Raw genomic sequence first — 14,260 nt, forward strand, 5'->3', positions numbered from 1 at the left:
ATCCTTCCTTAACTTTGTACGTCTACTGTTTTGAGCTTGGCAGGTAGCATACATTTGGTTTCTCAAAGCTTTTTGAAAGAGCTGCCTGCTGCATCTGGAAACAAGGCCAGAAAACCAAACAATGAACTAAAAGAGGCTAAAACGCTGTGTAGAGCTGCGGGGGACTGTGAAGTAGCTGATCATTTTTGTGTGGATTCACCATTAGGAGCACATCAGCATCGTTATTTGATCCATTGTCAATGTGAAAAGTATTGATTACCACAGCTTTAAAGTAATTATCAAGTAAAACCAGCTTTATGTGAAAACACGTTTCATATAATTATAAATACTTCAATAAATGTTTGAATTTCAGCCATTTCTTACGGCTTTGATACATTTTGGAGGCTATTTGGCATCATTTGCTTTGCCATTTTATCAACTAAACAATGAAGTTTAGTGATAAAAAGCTAAATGTATTGATAATAATAATATGCTCCCTCAGTTGCAGGCCATGCTGATTACAACTGTTATTTATGTACGCACGTAAAAGCAAGAATCAGATTTCCCTTGATGAATAGAGCTACATTTGATCCTTTCAGTGCAGTTTTCAGTTCTGTAGAGATAATGTGTTAAGTGTAGATTCAAATGGGCCTCATGCTGTCTATACATGATGTGGTAGAGCTGCAAATGCCTGACCTTATGTTCAGGTGTAAGTTAAAACTGTGATTGCTTTACAGAGTCGGTACCTGAAAAAAGTTCCACTGTTAAATTTCACAATATAAGCTTCATCCCAAAGTGCTCGTCTGTGCTACGGAATGCTCAGAACTGCTTTATACAGTACATAGATCAGCAACAGAGAGAAAAATCACACACGCTGCATGTTCTGCACACTGAAAGTAGATTTTTTGTTCACGACCAAGTGTCGAAACACATGTTTTCCTCTGCTTTACCTCCAAGTGAAGAAACATTATTAAAATAACTTCCTTTTTTTGAGCGTTCCAATGCTATCTGGCTCCTGTCTGTACTCGTCAAAGGAAAACAATATGAATAGATTCCAGTTCTCAGCCGGCCTGGAGTGATTCCTGGCTGCATGACAGAATCAGGAAGCCCCTCTAGCAGTTCCCTCTATGTGGATACAGCCCCCCCTTCCTTGCTATTCAGACAAAGATCATAAATCTCGACTAACCCACAGTCATGCTGTGTCTGATTTGCCGGCATAAATTGCAGGTCAAGCCCATAAGTTAAAAAAAAATGTCAGAAAAAATGCATGATTTGTCCCAGATCTATTTACAACAATGTGATTAGGATGCATCACTGGTACAAAGAGGCGTGTTTAGAAGTATTTTTTAGAGTTCTGTTTTTCACAACCTTTTGTCTCACCTGTACCAGATTCCAGAAAGATTGGATCTATCAAAATATCCTGCAGCCAGAGTGTTACTGAATATGTATGAAGCTGGCTTCGAAAAAGAAAAATGGAAGTGTGTGCGGGTGTGTGTCTGTTGAAAATGTTATTCTTGGTGAAAGACTTCAAAATATCTGTGTGTGTCAATCACGAAACATTTAAATCACCACAGCAATCGGGGAAGTAAAGGTATTACTGATGATGATAACCATGCCTAGATGCATCACATCAGATTAAATGTCACATTAGCATCGGCATATATTAGAGGCTTCCCACAGCCAGCTGATATACTGATCAATTCTGCAGTAATAGATTCAGCCGCATCATAACCATCCATCCATCATATATGAGGTGGGCGACGGTGACTGACTAATATCCCGTTCTTAGTAAGATACCGCACATCGACCGTATGTAACATATACCGACAGTGTGTGCTGCTGTGTGTGTGTTTTGTGTGTATTTGTCCTGGCTGAGCTAAGCTATTGGGCGTTACCATCAACCCTCAGCCTAAGTGGAAGTGCCAGTGGAGACTGGGAGTTGTGATGGATGCTACTTTCTCTCAGGATGAGGCCAGGGACTCACACACACACACACACACACACACACTAACGCTGTGCCACACAGCGGAGGAGGAGGAGAAAGATCAGCTCTGTTTCAGTGTTAACTCTGTGGGCCAAAATGAGCCACAGCCTGTATTGTCGACTCATTTTAAATTGAACCAACAGGGGCTGGGAGCTATGGGAGCGCTGCACCCATGAACTCTACAAATCGACCTTCATTTTGATTAAGCAGCGAGGGTGGTGGAAGCCTGCAAGTGGGCAGCTCCCCGTGGGTAACGAGAGACAACTGTGGTCATACTGGGCAGCTCTTAGGGGATGACACTGGAAGACAGTGGTGCTTAAACTGGATATATTGCTCTGCACGCACAGTGTCTTTTTTCAACTGTGAGTTCAAAAAACGTCCGGCCCACCAAACAGGCACAATTCATTGTAGTTATATAACTGTGTGTTTTTGTTTGAATATCCTTAATTATCCTCTGAGTGTTTCCACAGCAAATTAGCCGATGCTTCTGTAATTTTTCTGAGGTTTAAGGGTTAGAGTTCAACCGAATTTGCCCAAAAAGATCAATTAGCTTTTCAGCAAAGGTGAAGCATCTATTGTAAGACAGAAAAAAACATTTTTGATGAGCTCTTATTTAAAGCAAGAAAGCATGTAAATGATGTCAGAACAACAGAGGCCACAAGGGAAGACTAAAGCATAATAGCACATCAGACCTCACCATTAGCCGACCTCACTGAGAGCAAGTGGAATGGAACCACATGCAAGCATGCAAACAGACCCTTTGCATTATTTTCCCAGTTGTTTCTATATAAAGTTTGCTAACATTAGCTACATTAGGCACGGCAAGCTCTGTCATATCAGACCAATTAAGGCTGCAGGTACAACATTGAGCTTTTACATAAGGAGATTGTGTAATTTCTTCCTTCAAAAGTTTAATCTTGCCTTTAAACTGCACTAAGAAATATTTTTAAATGACTATCATTTAATCTTCTAAATGCCTGTATCTTATGAAAGGAGGTTACTAGCCTCCGGTAGCTCAGTGTTTTGGTTTCCTCACCTGCAAACACCGTTCTTATCCATCTGGTGTCCAACCACAGCAGGCAGCTGTTTTTAACTAAAAAGCTCTGATAAACTCTCTGTAAGCTGCCTGCCTGGCACCAAACGCCAGGCAGACCAAGTTAGCTGGTGAAGGCTGTCAAATATCCAGCAGCCACAGGCCAGATATTTTCTCAGGAGCTGGTGGAGTTCAAAGCAAAGCCAAAAGGAGAGTGAATACTTGACTTACATTCATTGGGTATATGAAAACCCAACTGCAGTTGAATGCTTGTCATGCATGTCTGCTGAATGTGTGAACAGACAGAGGTTCGCTCAGACGTTTGTTATAACAACTATTTTACTATGATGTTGTGTTTTATGCTTTTTGTGCTGCTCCCAAGTGGCCAAACTAAAACTGCTGTAAGTTTTCCTTTAAGCGTCCCATACATTCACCTTGCCATACATATTCATAGTAAATAAAGGGGTAAAAGAGCAGTCATTAGTGCTGGCTGCTCGGTGTGCACAGCATAGATATCTATCTGATGGCCATCCAGGATTCTGCATGAAGAAATGAAACAGAAAACACTGTGTGAAGCCATGCCACTGCTGTTGGCAGTCACCCTATAATTCATCACGACTCAAGTGTGGCTGCAAAATTCACAAATACAGTCTCTGTGTCTCTCCCTATCTCTCTGTCGCCTACCCTTTCAGAGATACTGTTATAAAAATACACTCCTTTCAATCCGAAAATGATTTTGCCTGTTCAACAGAATTTTCCTTTCCTCTTCAACATGACTGTCGAGCGTTGATTAATCAATGGCATCCTTCTCTGAAATGGCTCTGTAAACAAGCCGTATGCTCCCGCTCTGTCTGTAGGCATTGTTGGAGCTGACAACTTTCTCTTGCTCGCATAAATTATTGATCCTTGACACTCTGTGTTTGCTTTCGTGCAGAATGCTAAGGATCCTGTGGTATTTATAGCCAGCATTTGGGAGAGCAGCTGAGTTTGTTTGCCTGAGTTGATGATGATTTCTCGCATCGGGCTGCGGTCATGTTTCAGGGTCATGCTCGTGTTCTGTTGACCCAGGTGGTCTTGCAGTCCGTGGGCTAGAGGTGAGGCCATGTTTCAGTTTGTCGCTGGCAAAGGGCTGTTTGGCAGCTGGTAGAGGCTCAGTCAGACCTAATTTCTCCAGATCTCCTTCACACAGTGGAGGTTAGTGCCCTGTCCTTGTATCAAATGTCTTTTCGAAACAAGTGGATTCAAGATTTCTCAGCAATGTTTATCATGCGACTCTGTTTTAGCACATCAGCCTGATTCCTTCTGCTTTAACACTAGAAAATAAAGGAGTAAATATAATTGTAAACATGTAGTCGAAACTGATTTTCATGCTATGAAGTAAATGTTGAGGTATCAACGACTGATCTTTGTGTTAAACAAAGCATAAATAGTTTTCTCCGAAACTGCAATGGATTCCTGTTAACGTCGGTGTTTGCCTTAGGATAATCACACCTCAGAGGGCACAGCTCAGCCTCTTACCTCTTCCCGCATGATTACTGAATTTTCTGCGTAGTTATACCAGTGCGGCGGCTTTATAGTCTGTTTTTGGAAAATCTGAATGGAAGCTGTTATATTGTATTTGAAGGCTGCCAGCTCTTCACTGGTTTTATCTGGTTAATATGCTCTCTGCATGCCAGTGTCATTGAGGAAAAAACTTTGATGCATGAAGAAAATGGAGCGTGGGCTGTCTTTTTGCCGTTCAAAAAAGACCAACAGATGATTTGCGATTTGCTTGGTACAAAACACATCTTTCCATATTTGATAGTGCCTTGACCAAAATCCAAGTCTGTAGTGAGCTCATAGAAAAGCAACGGCATTCTGGCCACAATCACGATATTGTCCTTTAACTATGAAGCTCTTTCCCAGACGTATTACTGATAAAAGCAGATACCAACATATTCTCATATAATCCATTTTATGCTGTTCTGTTGCTCTGTTGTTAAGCGTATTTTAGGCTCGATCAGGTTTTTGTTACCTTGTTAAATTCAATTTCAGGTCCAGCAGTGCTTATGCTCAACTTCCTAAAACCTATTAAAATGTTTAAATCAATGATTGTCGTGTTTAATATCTCTGTTTGCTCCAGTTTTTATCTGTTCTCAGTTTTGTCTTTGTCTTTCTCGCAGCATTTCACTCCGTTCTGCGCATCCTCACTTTTTATGTTCACTTGTCACACTCACACATGCAGCTATCACTCATCATTACTCACATCAAACCCCCATTGTTCACACTGTGGCTTGGTACTCCCCTTTCTCATGCATCTCTAATATTTTCCTCTCTTGTGTGCTCGAGTCCGCCACCCTTTGTTCTTAATATTTCCAGTAATCTGTCCATCTTTTTCACTGGATGTCCCTCTGCATCCTCCTCCCTTTTCAACCACACCTGCCTCTGACTTTCTGTCTTTGCAGGACGAGCTAAACCCCTTGGTCTCTCCCCCTCACATACACTTACACTGATCGTCAAGAGACAGCCAAGTGAACGTTCATGAAGGTCTTTCTCACACACAAACACACACACACATTAAAACGCACCACACACACAGAAAGGAGAGAAGTGAGGTTAACGCATACTGTACATGTAGACAGATATAATGCCGCGGACGTATTCACACATATACAAACACACGTGCAGATCCCATGAAGCCAGAATGTGAACAGATGATCTGCTTGGCTGTCAGGGCAAACAGACTGAGTTCAGAACATTGGCAGCCACAGCAATGCCACTACTAATTGCCGTTCTGTGCGTATTCTCTTGGTGTGTGTGTGTGTGTGTGTGTGTCAAGAGAGAGAGAGATCCTCACATGCAGAGCGAGTGTGGTGTCTTTCACACTCTCTGTGTGCAGGATGTGATGACTCAATGTGAGATGCATGTGTGTGTGTGTAAAGTGTGATGGCTTAGCAACACTTGTGAGGACTGGCTTGTGACAGCCCACTGGTCTTGACATTTGAGGACATTTTGTATAGTGAGGACATTTTGACCAGTCCTAACAGCCAAAACAGCTCATTTTAGGATTACACCTACACCTACAGTAACATAGTATTTGCGAGTGTGTGAACTGTGGAGTGGCCAGCAGTTTCACATGAAGATATCCACTCTGAAACCTTGCGTAAGTTGGTCAAACCAATTTGCTTTGCTTGCTCTATTCCAAAGACATATAGTGTGTACCATTCCTTTTAAAACAATGCTCCACCCAAAGTATTTAAACTCCAAAAAGAAAGGGTTTAAAAGGTAACTGTAAAAAGCTGTTGAGGGCAAACACCTGTGTTCATCTTGAATTCAGTTAGTTAAGGACGGTTCACGCCTCTGCGTCGTCCATTCATTTCTGATAATGGACACCTCGTCGGGCATTATCCCTTACATATTCTTTATCTTGTAATCCCATTGGAGGTAGGCCAGATGCTTGGCATGACAGAGAAATAAAAACTCAACTCAACTAAACTATTCAAGGCAGATAAAGATAGTTTAGAGTTTAAAATATTCAACAGATATTTGCCTTTTAATCCTTTTTGATAAGAATTTCTGTAAATGTGGTTCATTGAATTGTGATCTAAAGCAGTTCTATCAAGAATGTCCTCTGGAGTGTGGAGGACACTTGCAAACTCAACACAGGAAGACTCCAGTCAAGCCTAGTTTGGTCTCATACTAAGACTGTCTAGTTGCATCATATATTATGGCGTATTGCAAGCAGTGTTAGTTGTACTAGATGTTCTTACCTCAACTTTCCCTGCATGGTGACCCAACCGCCTGTTGAGGAGAAGCTGCTTTTGCGGTCAGCTTAACCCCCTCAACCTCACTGACCTGCCTGTGGTTCAGTCATTACGAGCTCAGGCTGCACAGCCAAACATTGCTCAAACCCACAGAACTTTTTTAATCCTAGTGAAGAGCCTGACACTTCCAAGCAGCAACCAAATTGTCAGGGTGAATTTTGGGGAAATGTGCAGAAAATGACTCCCAAGACATCTAGAATATTTCTATTTGATGGACTGGTGCAGTCATCAAAAACGTGGAGTCCTCTGTCTAAGTACTTCCTACAGAGTAAACATCATATATCTTCAATGGAGATTTGGAACAAGCTGATACAGAATATATATGATGCTGCCAGACGGTGTGGAATAAGATGAGTTTTCCAACTTTAAAACTACTAAAGGATAAATTCAAGGGGAGAACTGGGCTTTAGGGTGTTAGACATTATGATTTGGTTCGTATCTGTGATCAAGGTTAAGGTAAACATGTAGATATAAAATAATATAGATAGAAGTTACCTGTTTCCAATTTTGCAGCTATCTATGATGCTGTGGAACAGGTTGACACTTGTTTCTATGGAAACCACTCTAACCATTGCCATTAAACCACAAAGTTGTCTCAGCCTGAAGCAAATCATATCGCTCTCTCCTCCTTCAGCTCACAGCAACAGTTCCTTATGTTAGCGCTATGCTAGTGGTTTATCATGAGGTGCATGACATGTGTGGATTGCATCCTTTTTTTCTCTGATATGGATGAACAGATGTGGAGTGAATGGGAGTGTTTGATCCCTTTTAGGGTTGATAGGAATTCATGTAAATGAATGTAATGTCCTCGCAAGCATAGCAGAGTCAGTGAGTGCATGTGTCTAACAGGTCAACGGGTAAGTGAACATCTGATTTACTGCTCAATAGGGTTCAATACAGTATCTTTATTGTCTCCCAGAGAGCTATTCGTTTTGACCATAACAGATTCGATAACGCTCACAAACACTGTGACTGTTAGATGCGAACAAACTGAAAGACACATTCGGATTATTGAGGAATATTGTGCACCAGAAAGTCAATGATGCTGTTTTAAACATTGTAGCTTTGTTTCTCTTTTACTTAACGAGATGAACTCTGGTTTGCCTGAATGTAGAATAATCAAACTATTGTTTTATTGCTGATTGATCTATCACCTAGTGTGCTGGAAGGTGGGACAATCGTGGAATCCAAAAGTCCACCATCTGTAATGATTGACATCTGTTTGCCACCCTTGTATGACCCTTAAGAAAACTGTAAGGATCTCAGATTCGTAGCTACATTCTCTTTTGTTTCCAATCAAACGTCTTCAGCAGCAAAAAGGGAGCAGAAAAGCAGTTCTGAATTCGACCTGCTTGGGGATGACAGTGTTGAAGGATCGTGGGTGGAGAAGCGGGTGGAGCGAGAAGGGCTTATAAGTGCCAAAGCAGTGTAATGGTCCGTTGTTGTCATCTGAGATCGCACGTGTCTCTCCGGCGTAAAGCATCGTCCTGAGCCCTGTTGTTCATAACCATAATAATAACAGCGAATCATTTGCATTGTTTCTTTGCAGCTCTCACTGTCTCAGCTGGCAGTTACTTCACGCTACCCGACTATCAGCCACTCCAGCTCGGGGTTGCCATGGCAACAGTCGTTTCCTTCTCTGCTCCATCCTTCCCCGTTGGCATCGGCCCACCAGCTGTCACATGTCGTAAGATTTCCACCCCCGTACGCTCACACACACACACACACACACACACACACACACACACACGTAGCCTTGTGCTCACACACATACGTACACGCTGGGGAAAATGCACAAGCATGAAGCAAAAGAGAGTCATAGGTGCCTTGACACACAAGGTGCACATTCAAACACAGCAACACACAACATGGTAAGCCTTTAAACATCCTCGAGGATATGCAGACAGTCACTTAATAGGGTTCAAAGATGCACTCACCTTTACAGCTCTCTGCTCCCAATCTCACACACATGGAGACACACACAAAACCTCTAAACTGAGCGCCAGCCCAGCACACTCTTTGTCTTTGGAGCTACTGGAGCTGCTGGAATTGCTGTAGCTGCTCCTTTTCATCTTTTTAATCAAAAGAAACATTATGCTTTGACTTGGCTTTTCAAATCATTCTACAAAGGGGTACTTCAATTTTCTTAAGGTATCCAGTATCCTGCATAACCTTGTGTTTTGCCCTCTGGGAGAATATGTTTAATCTGCCTTGTCCAGGGCCACTTTTAATTATGATTAACCCTGTTTTCCACATTCAGCCGCATCTTTTCTGCCTCTTTTCCAACTCTGAAATGTAATTCATGGCCTGTGTGGGGTCACGGCAGTAGTATTTAGGTACAGGCCCACATAGGTTAAATAAAATAGTTTTAAAATTATATTAAAATTATTTAGTGAACTTTTCTATGAACCACCACACCAGGTCAAATCCAGTGTGAACAGTCTTTAGCAAATGCTGCTGTTTCAACCAAGCGCAGTCTTATTGAAACCATGTAGATCCCTGTGAAATAGCATCCAGATGATAAATCTGAGAAAATATTTGACTGGCTCTACTTGCTAACAAGCTTTGTGCACCTGAACAAACTCCTATTATTTGAGCCAGGGGATAGCAGAAATGAGGAAGTCAGCCATACCGTGCTGATGTTAAATAGCTCTGAATAATTTCCTGAAATGACACAAGGGTAATCTTTTACCCTCAGTTGTAGGTGTTCGCTGCTGAGAATCAGCAGGCAGAGTCATTTTCCCTTTGAAAGCCGCCTTGTCTTTGCCAATTTAAACCATGCTCACCCACAAAGATGCATATATTTGGGAATCAGCACACTGCACAGTAGAAAGTGAGGTAAAATCTCACAGAATGGAGAAGAAATCATAACGCTGTAATCCCAGGATTAACCCTGAATATTTTTCTGCTTATCAAAGTCAATCTGTATCTTATCATATGGTATGTACGATGTCTTGATGTAGGAAAATCTCACTACAGGAACACATTGCTCTTGTTTAAGCAGTACTGGGATTTCAGTTCACTCACACATTAAAGCAATGGGTGGTGCTGTAGTCTGTTTCTGTCTTAACAGTACAGGTGATCTCTGTTGCTCTTCTTCATGCCACATCTCATGCAAAGTAGCTCTGCTGGAAATATGTTAGTCCTGTAGTATGCAACAAATAGCTTTAGGAGACAGATGACATCCAACATGTGAGTTACCCTTGGGACTGGGACCTTGCAGATTTTGGGGTGTCTAAATTGCTCACTGTCATGTGAAATCTGTGAGGGCACTGGGCTTTGGTCCCTCTCTGAGTACTTTCTGAATGGTTATGCCAAGATACAGGTACACTACTTCCTGCAACTCCTCCTGTGATGTTCCAAGGCGTTCACAGGCCAGGAGGGATACATAGTCCCTCAAGTATGTCCTGGGTCTGTCACAGGGAGGCGTCCTTTGTCCTTTACTGGATGCCCAGACCTCCTCCTCTTTCAATTCAAAGGAGCACCAGTTCTACTCAAGACAACTTCCAAATGTTTGACATTGTCCCTAAGGGTGAGCCCAGACACCCTGCGATGAAAACTCATTTCGGTTGCTTGTAACTGCAGTCTAATTGTTTTGGTCATTACCAAAAGCTCATGTCCCTAGGCAAGGATTGAAACGTAGATCAACGAGTGAACCGGGATATTTGCCCTCATTCTTATCTCACTCACTTTACCACGACAGTCTGGTCGACACCCAGGGCTGACTCTCTGAGTGTCAGCAGAAAGTGTGCTTGAGGCCCCTTGCAGACCTGATGAATTGTGCAGTCTTTGGACTCAGTAGTTCATCAGCCCACAGGTGCAGGGACGTTTGGATTCAGTCGCTAACTGCATTTCTCGGAATTTAGTTGTAGCTACAGGAACTGTAATTTAGTCTTAGTAGTTTGTCCAGCATTTAAACAGATAATGTGGAACATTCTATGTGTATACAGTAAATCATTGTCTCATTCCTTCATTCGCAAGTTTTCTTCATTCCCGTTTGTCATCAAAGCAGATTGTGAGGCTGTTTCAAAGCCGTCCTGGCCGTGCAGTCCACCTGCTTGTACACCTCAGCACTTTGCTCATATTCTAACTAGACAGCAGTAGCTTTAATGGGTTTCTACCATATTTCATGCTTGAAATCCATATACAGTAGCTTAAGCTATGAATCATATTGCAGGAATAATCCAGGAACTGTGGATCAGGCTTACTGGAGATAACAATATAATCAGACACACAATACGTCTAAAAAAAGGCCCAATTCAATTTTTGAAAGACTGACTAGGTCGTGCTGTGGAACTGTCAGAACAACTTATCTATTACATTAGACCCCACTGTTTCATCTATCTATAGCTGCGCTGGTAGTCAAAAGTTTACAACATCCTGTATTTTAGATTTCAGAGTCAAATGAGAATCATTTGTAATATTTTTAATCAGTGTGCTAATATAGTGTAAAACATACATATATACAAAGCTGTTTATGCCTACAGATAGTTATTGTGTTTATTACCATGTGCAGTATATACCTACTTTAATTATCTACTGTATATCCGACAACACATCGGTTTCTCCTCATCTGCTGTGCAGATCAGTTTGGCACATACAGCACACGTTGACTTCCAGCTATCAGAGTTGGAGAAGTTTTAAATCTGAAATGTCCTTACTTCTTGGCAGCACTCCCAAGATATTGCAGCCATTTTTCACAATGTTGTGTTGGAATTGCGCACAGATTTACATAATATGATAAAATTCTTTGTGGTAATTTTAGAATTAACCTTTGAACTAGTACACCGGGGTTTTTGTTCTGATTCACCAGCCATTCATTGTGCTGCAAAGTTAATATATTAGCATATTGTGTTATGTTAGGGCAGCACATTGTTTTTTAGTTGTCTGCGTGGCCCTTTTTTCCATCCCTTTTTATCTCTCATTATAGGTCAGAGGGCAAAGTACTGGACTGTTTTGCTACGCCAACAATTTAGCTGATATTATTAATGAGCTCAGGGAATTCATCTGCAGACTATTGTTGTTAAAGGGAGTCTACACAGTGTAACTTAACTTAACAGCTGCCACTGTTAGCACAAATGGAAATTGTGGCATATTGATCAATGCTAGACAGTGTGTAAGAGTAACACAAGTGAAGAAGAGTCATAAAACAAACTGGCTCAGTAATATCAGTTGCAAAGTAATATTCTATCTATCTAAAACTTGCTAACATTAGCCACATAACATACTGGTGATACCAGGCCAAGGAAGGCTGTAGCTGCAAAACCCCCCACTGTATTAAATTTAGCATGGGGTGTATTTCATGCCTCATGATTTAAACTTTTTATTAGTAAACGAACAAATGCTGTACCTCCTCATTCAGTAAGGGACATTTCCTGATATGATTTTATATATTTTAGTTTATTTTTCTAATTTCAGGCGACAGTTGCTTGATCGTGGTTCCTTGTTTCATACTCTGCGGCCGGTACTGTATAACGCTCTGTTGGAAGCTGAAAAACACTGTCAACACTAAAGTTGTGGATAAGTATGATGCATTACTGTACATCCCTAGTCCACTGGCTCCTATTAGTTTCTCAGTTATGATACAGTGAGTTTCTGTGACATTCTCTTTGCATGCAGAATTCATTGTGTATGCCTCCATTTGTCCTTGTCCGTAACTGAAAACAACTGCCTATGAAAAGTAGTTACTCACATGTCATCACACAGCACAGGCTTCACAGCTGCAGGTTCAGATACTGTATAAAGCCACTACTTTGAGTCTTTTAAACATGCTAAAGCTTCTGCAACATGCCTCGGCATCCCTTAGGGTTGTTTTGTTGCAGGCTGTTTGATCAGAGGAGGAACATGGACGTGCATGCTGCAGCATGACTTTGGTCGAGGTTATTACCATGTTTGATGGAAAGCCCAATAATGCGCAGGCTTGCATGTCCCCTGATAGGCCGGCTGAACCACATGCGTGTAACAAACGCCAGAATAAAAAACACTTGACTGGAAAATGACACCATTAGCACTCCTTAGCTAATTATCTGTGCTAATACCCCTCCAGCTGCGTGTCTGTCAATGACGGTGGAGAGGGAATCATTGTTTCCCAAAAAAAAACAAAAAGCCTGAAATGTTGAATTGATCCACAGGCATTACAGATCTTCTTCTGTTCCTAAAAAGCTGATATTGTGAAGAACATAGAAGCAAAAATGGTTAACAAGAAATGATACTGTTAAGAAGTAGAATGTCATTGACTACCTTGACATTAAATGCAGTTATTAAATATTAATTAACTGCAATGTCCTTGAAAGCTCTTTTCAAACCCAAGCAAGTAGCAATTCAGGCTGAATTTATTATTGGAAACTTTGTTCTCAAGATATGTTGAACTGTATGCTTGTCCGTAGGCAGATTTCCCATTTTTGCATATTGAACTGACCTGCTGTGCACTGACTCAAACATTCTGTAGGTTACACCAGCTATTCAATTCCATTCATTCATTGAAAATAAGTGCTACCAAATGAAATACTTAAAATATTAAGTCTTTAAGTTTTCAAAGGTTAAGGCTGACAGTATTTTCTTATTGTCAACAAATCCCATGACCAAAACCAACAATGAATTGATCCGACTAGGAAGTAATGTCTATGTTTTGGAAGCCTGATTATTTCTCTGTGCTTTGTTGTCCAGAAACGATCTGAAGCACATCAGGGAACCACACTGGTGCACAGGCTGACATTTTGCTTCATACAGTGAACTGTAGTTTATTTTGAGTCAATCCCACATACACTGTCCTCCTGCCATGAATACTTACTCGTGCTCTGAATGTGTAATTCAAAGCTGAAAGTAGCTGTTTTTGGAAATAGCCTAGCCTTTTTTTTTCTTCTTTCTTTTTTTAATAAATTATATAACTACATAGACTCACTTTTAAAGATGTGCATCTTCACTGGGAATTAAAGGGCTCTGGGCCACAGGCAGGGTAGGGTAATGGAAAAGTACTGAGACATGGATAGGGATGTGCCATAGTGATATGGGATATCAGACTTAAATAGCCTTTCATAAATAGACCGGGTATTGGTGACAATGGGGCCGATCTATTTAATCCATTTCTGTGTTTACATCTACATCTTTGTCTAGCGCTAACTGCTTATACACTCAATGACAATAAAGGCAATCTTGAATCTTATAGAGAATTTTGATTCCTGTATATTTTGAATGTTTTGTTTTCTGCAATTACTTGTTTATGTGAATTATGATTTCATTTATTGAGTTTGTTTGCACTAATTGTGACTTAATTGTGATTGAATTTTTACATTTGTTCTTCAGCAGTATTGTTTTAAGCTTGAGTTGTTGGTGCACGATTCTTTTAATAATGAATAGCATCTCTGTAAATGTATATCTATGTATTTATTTGTTACATTTTGTTTTACAAAGAAACAAAGAAATGTTAAACCTGATTTGCCTTACACATAATGGAGTGATCCC

General features: G+C 40.9%; 1 protein-coding gene across 1 annotated transcript in view; it reads left to right on the top strand.

Annotated features, from left to right (window-relative positions):
- nphp4 (nephronophthisis 4) overlaps positions 1 to 14,260 on the top strand; it is a 156,648-nt gene that overhangs the window by 85,244 nt on the left and 57,144 nt on the right. The window contains exon 12 of the mRNA XM_041945704.1: positions 8,349 to 8,486. Within this exon, the coding sequence (XP_041801638.1) occupies positions 8,349 to 8,486 (138 nt within the window). The remainder of the gene's footprint in view (positions 1 to 8,348; positions 8,487 to 14,260) is intronic.

The sequence above is a fragment of the Chelmon rostratus genome, chromosome 10, assembly GCF_017976325.1.
Source record: "Chelmon rostratus isolate fCheRos1 chromosome 10, fCheRos1.pri, whole genome shotgun sequence".
NCBI classification, from domain to species: Eukaryota; Metazoa; Chordata; class Actinopteri; order Chaetodontiformes; family Chaetodontidae; genus Chelmon; species Chelmon rostratus.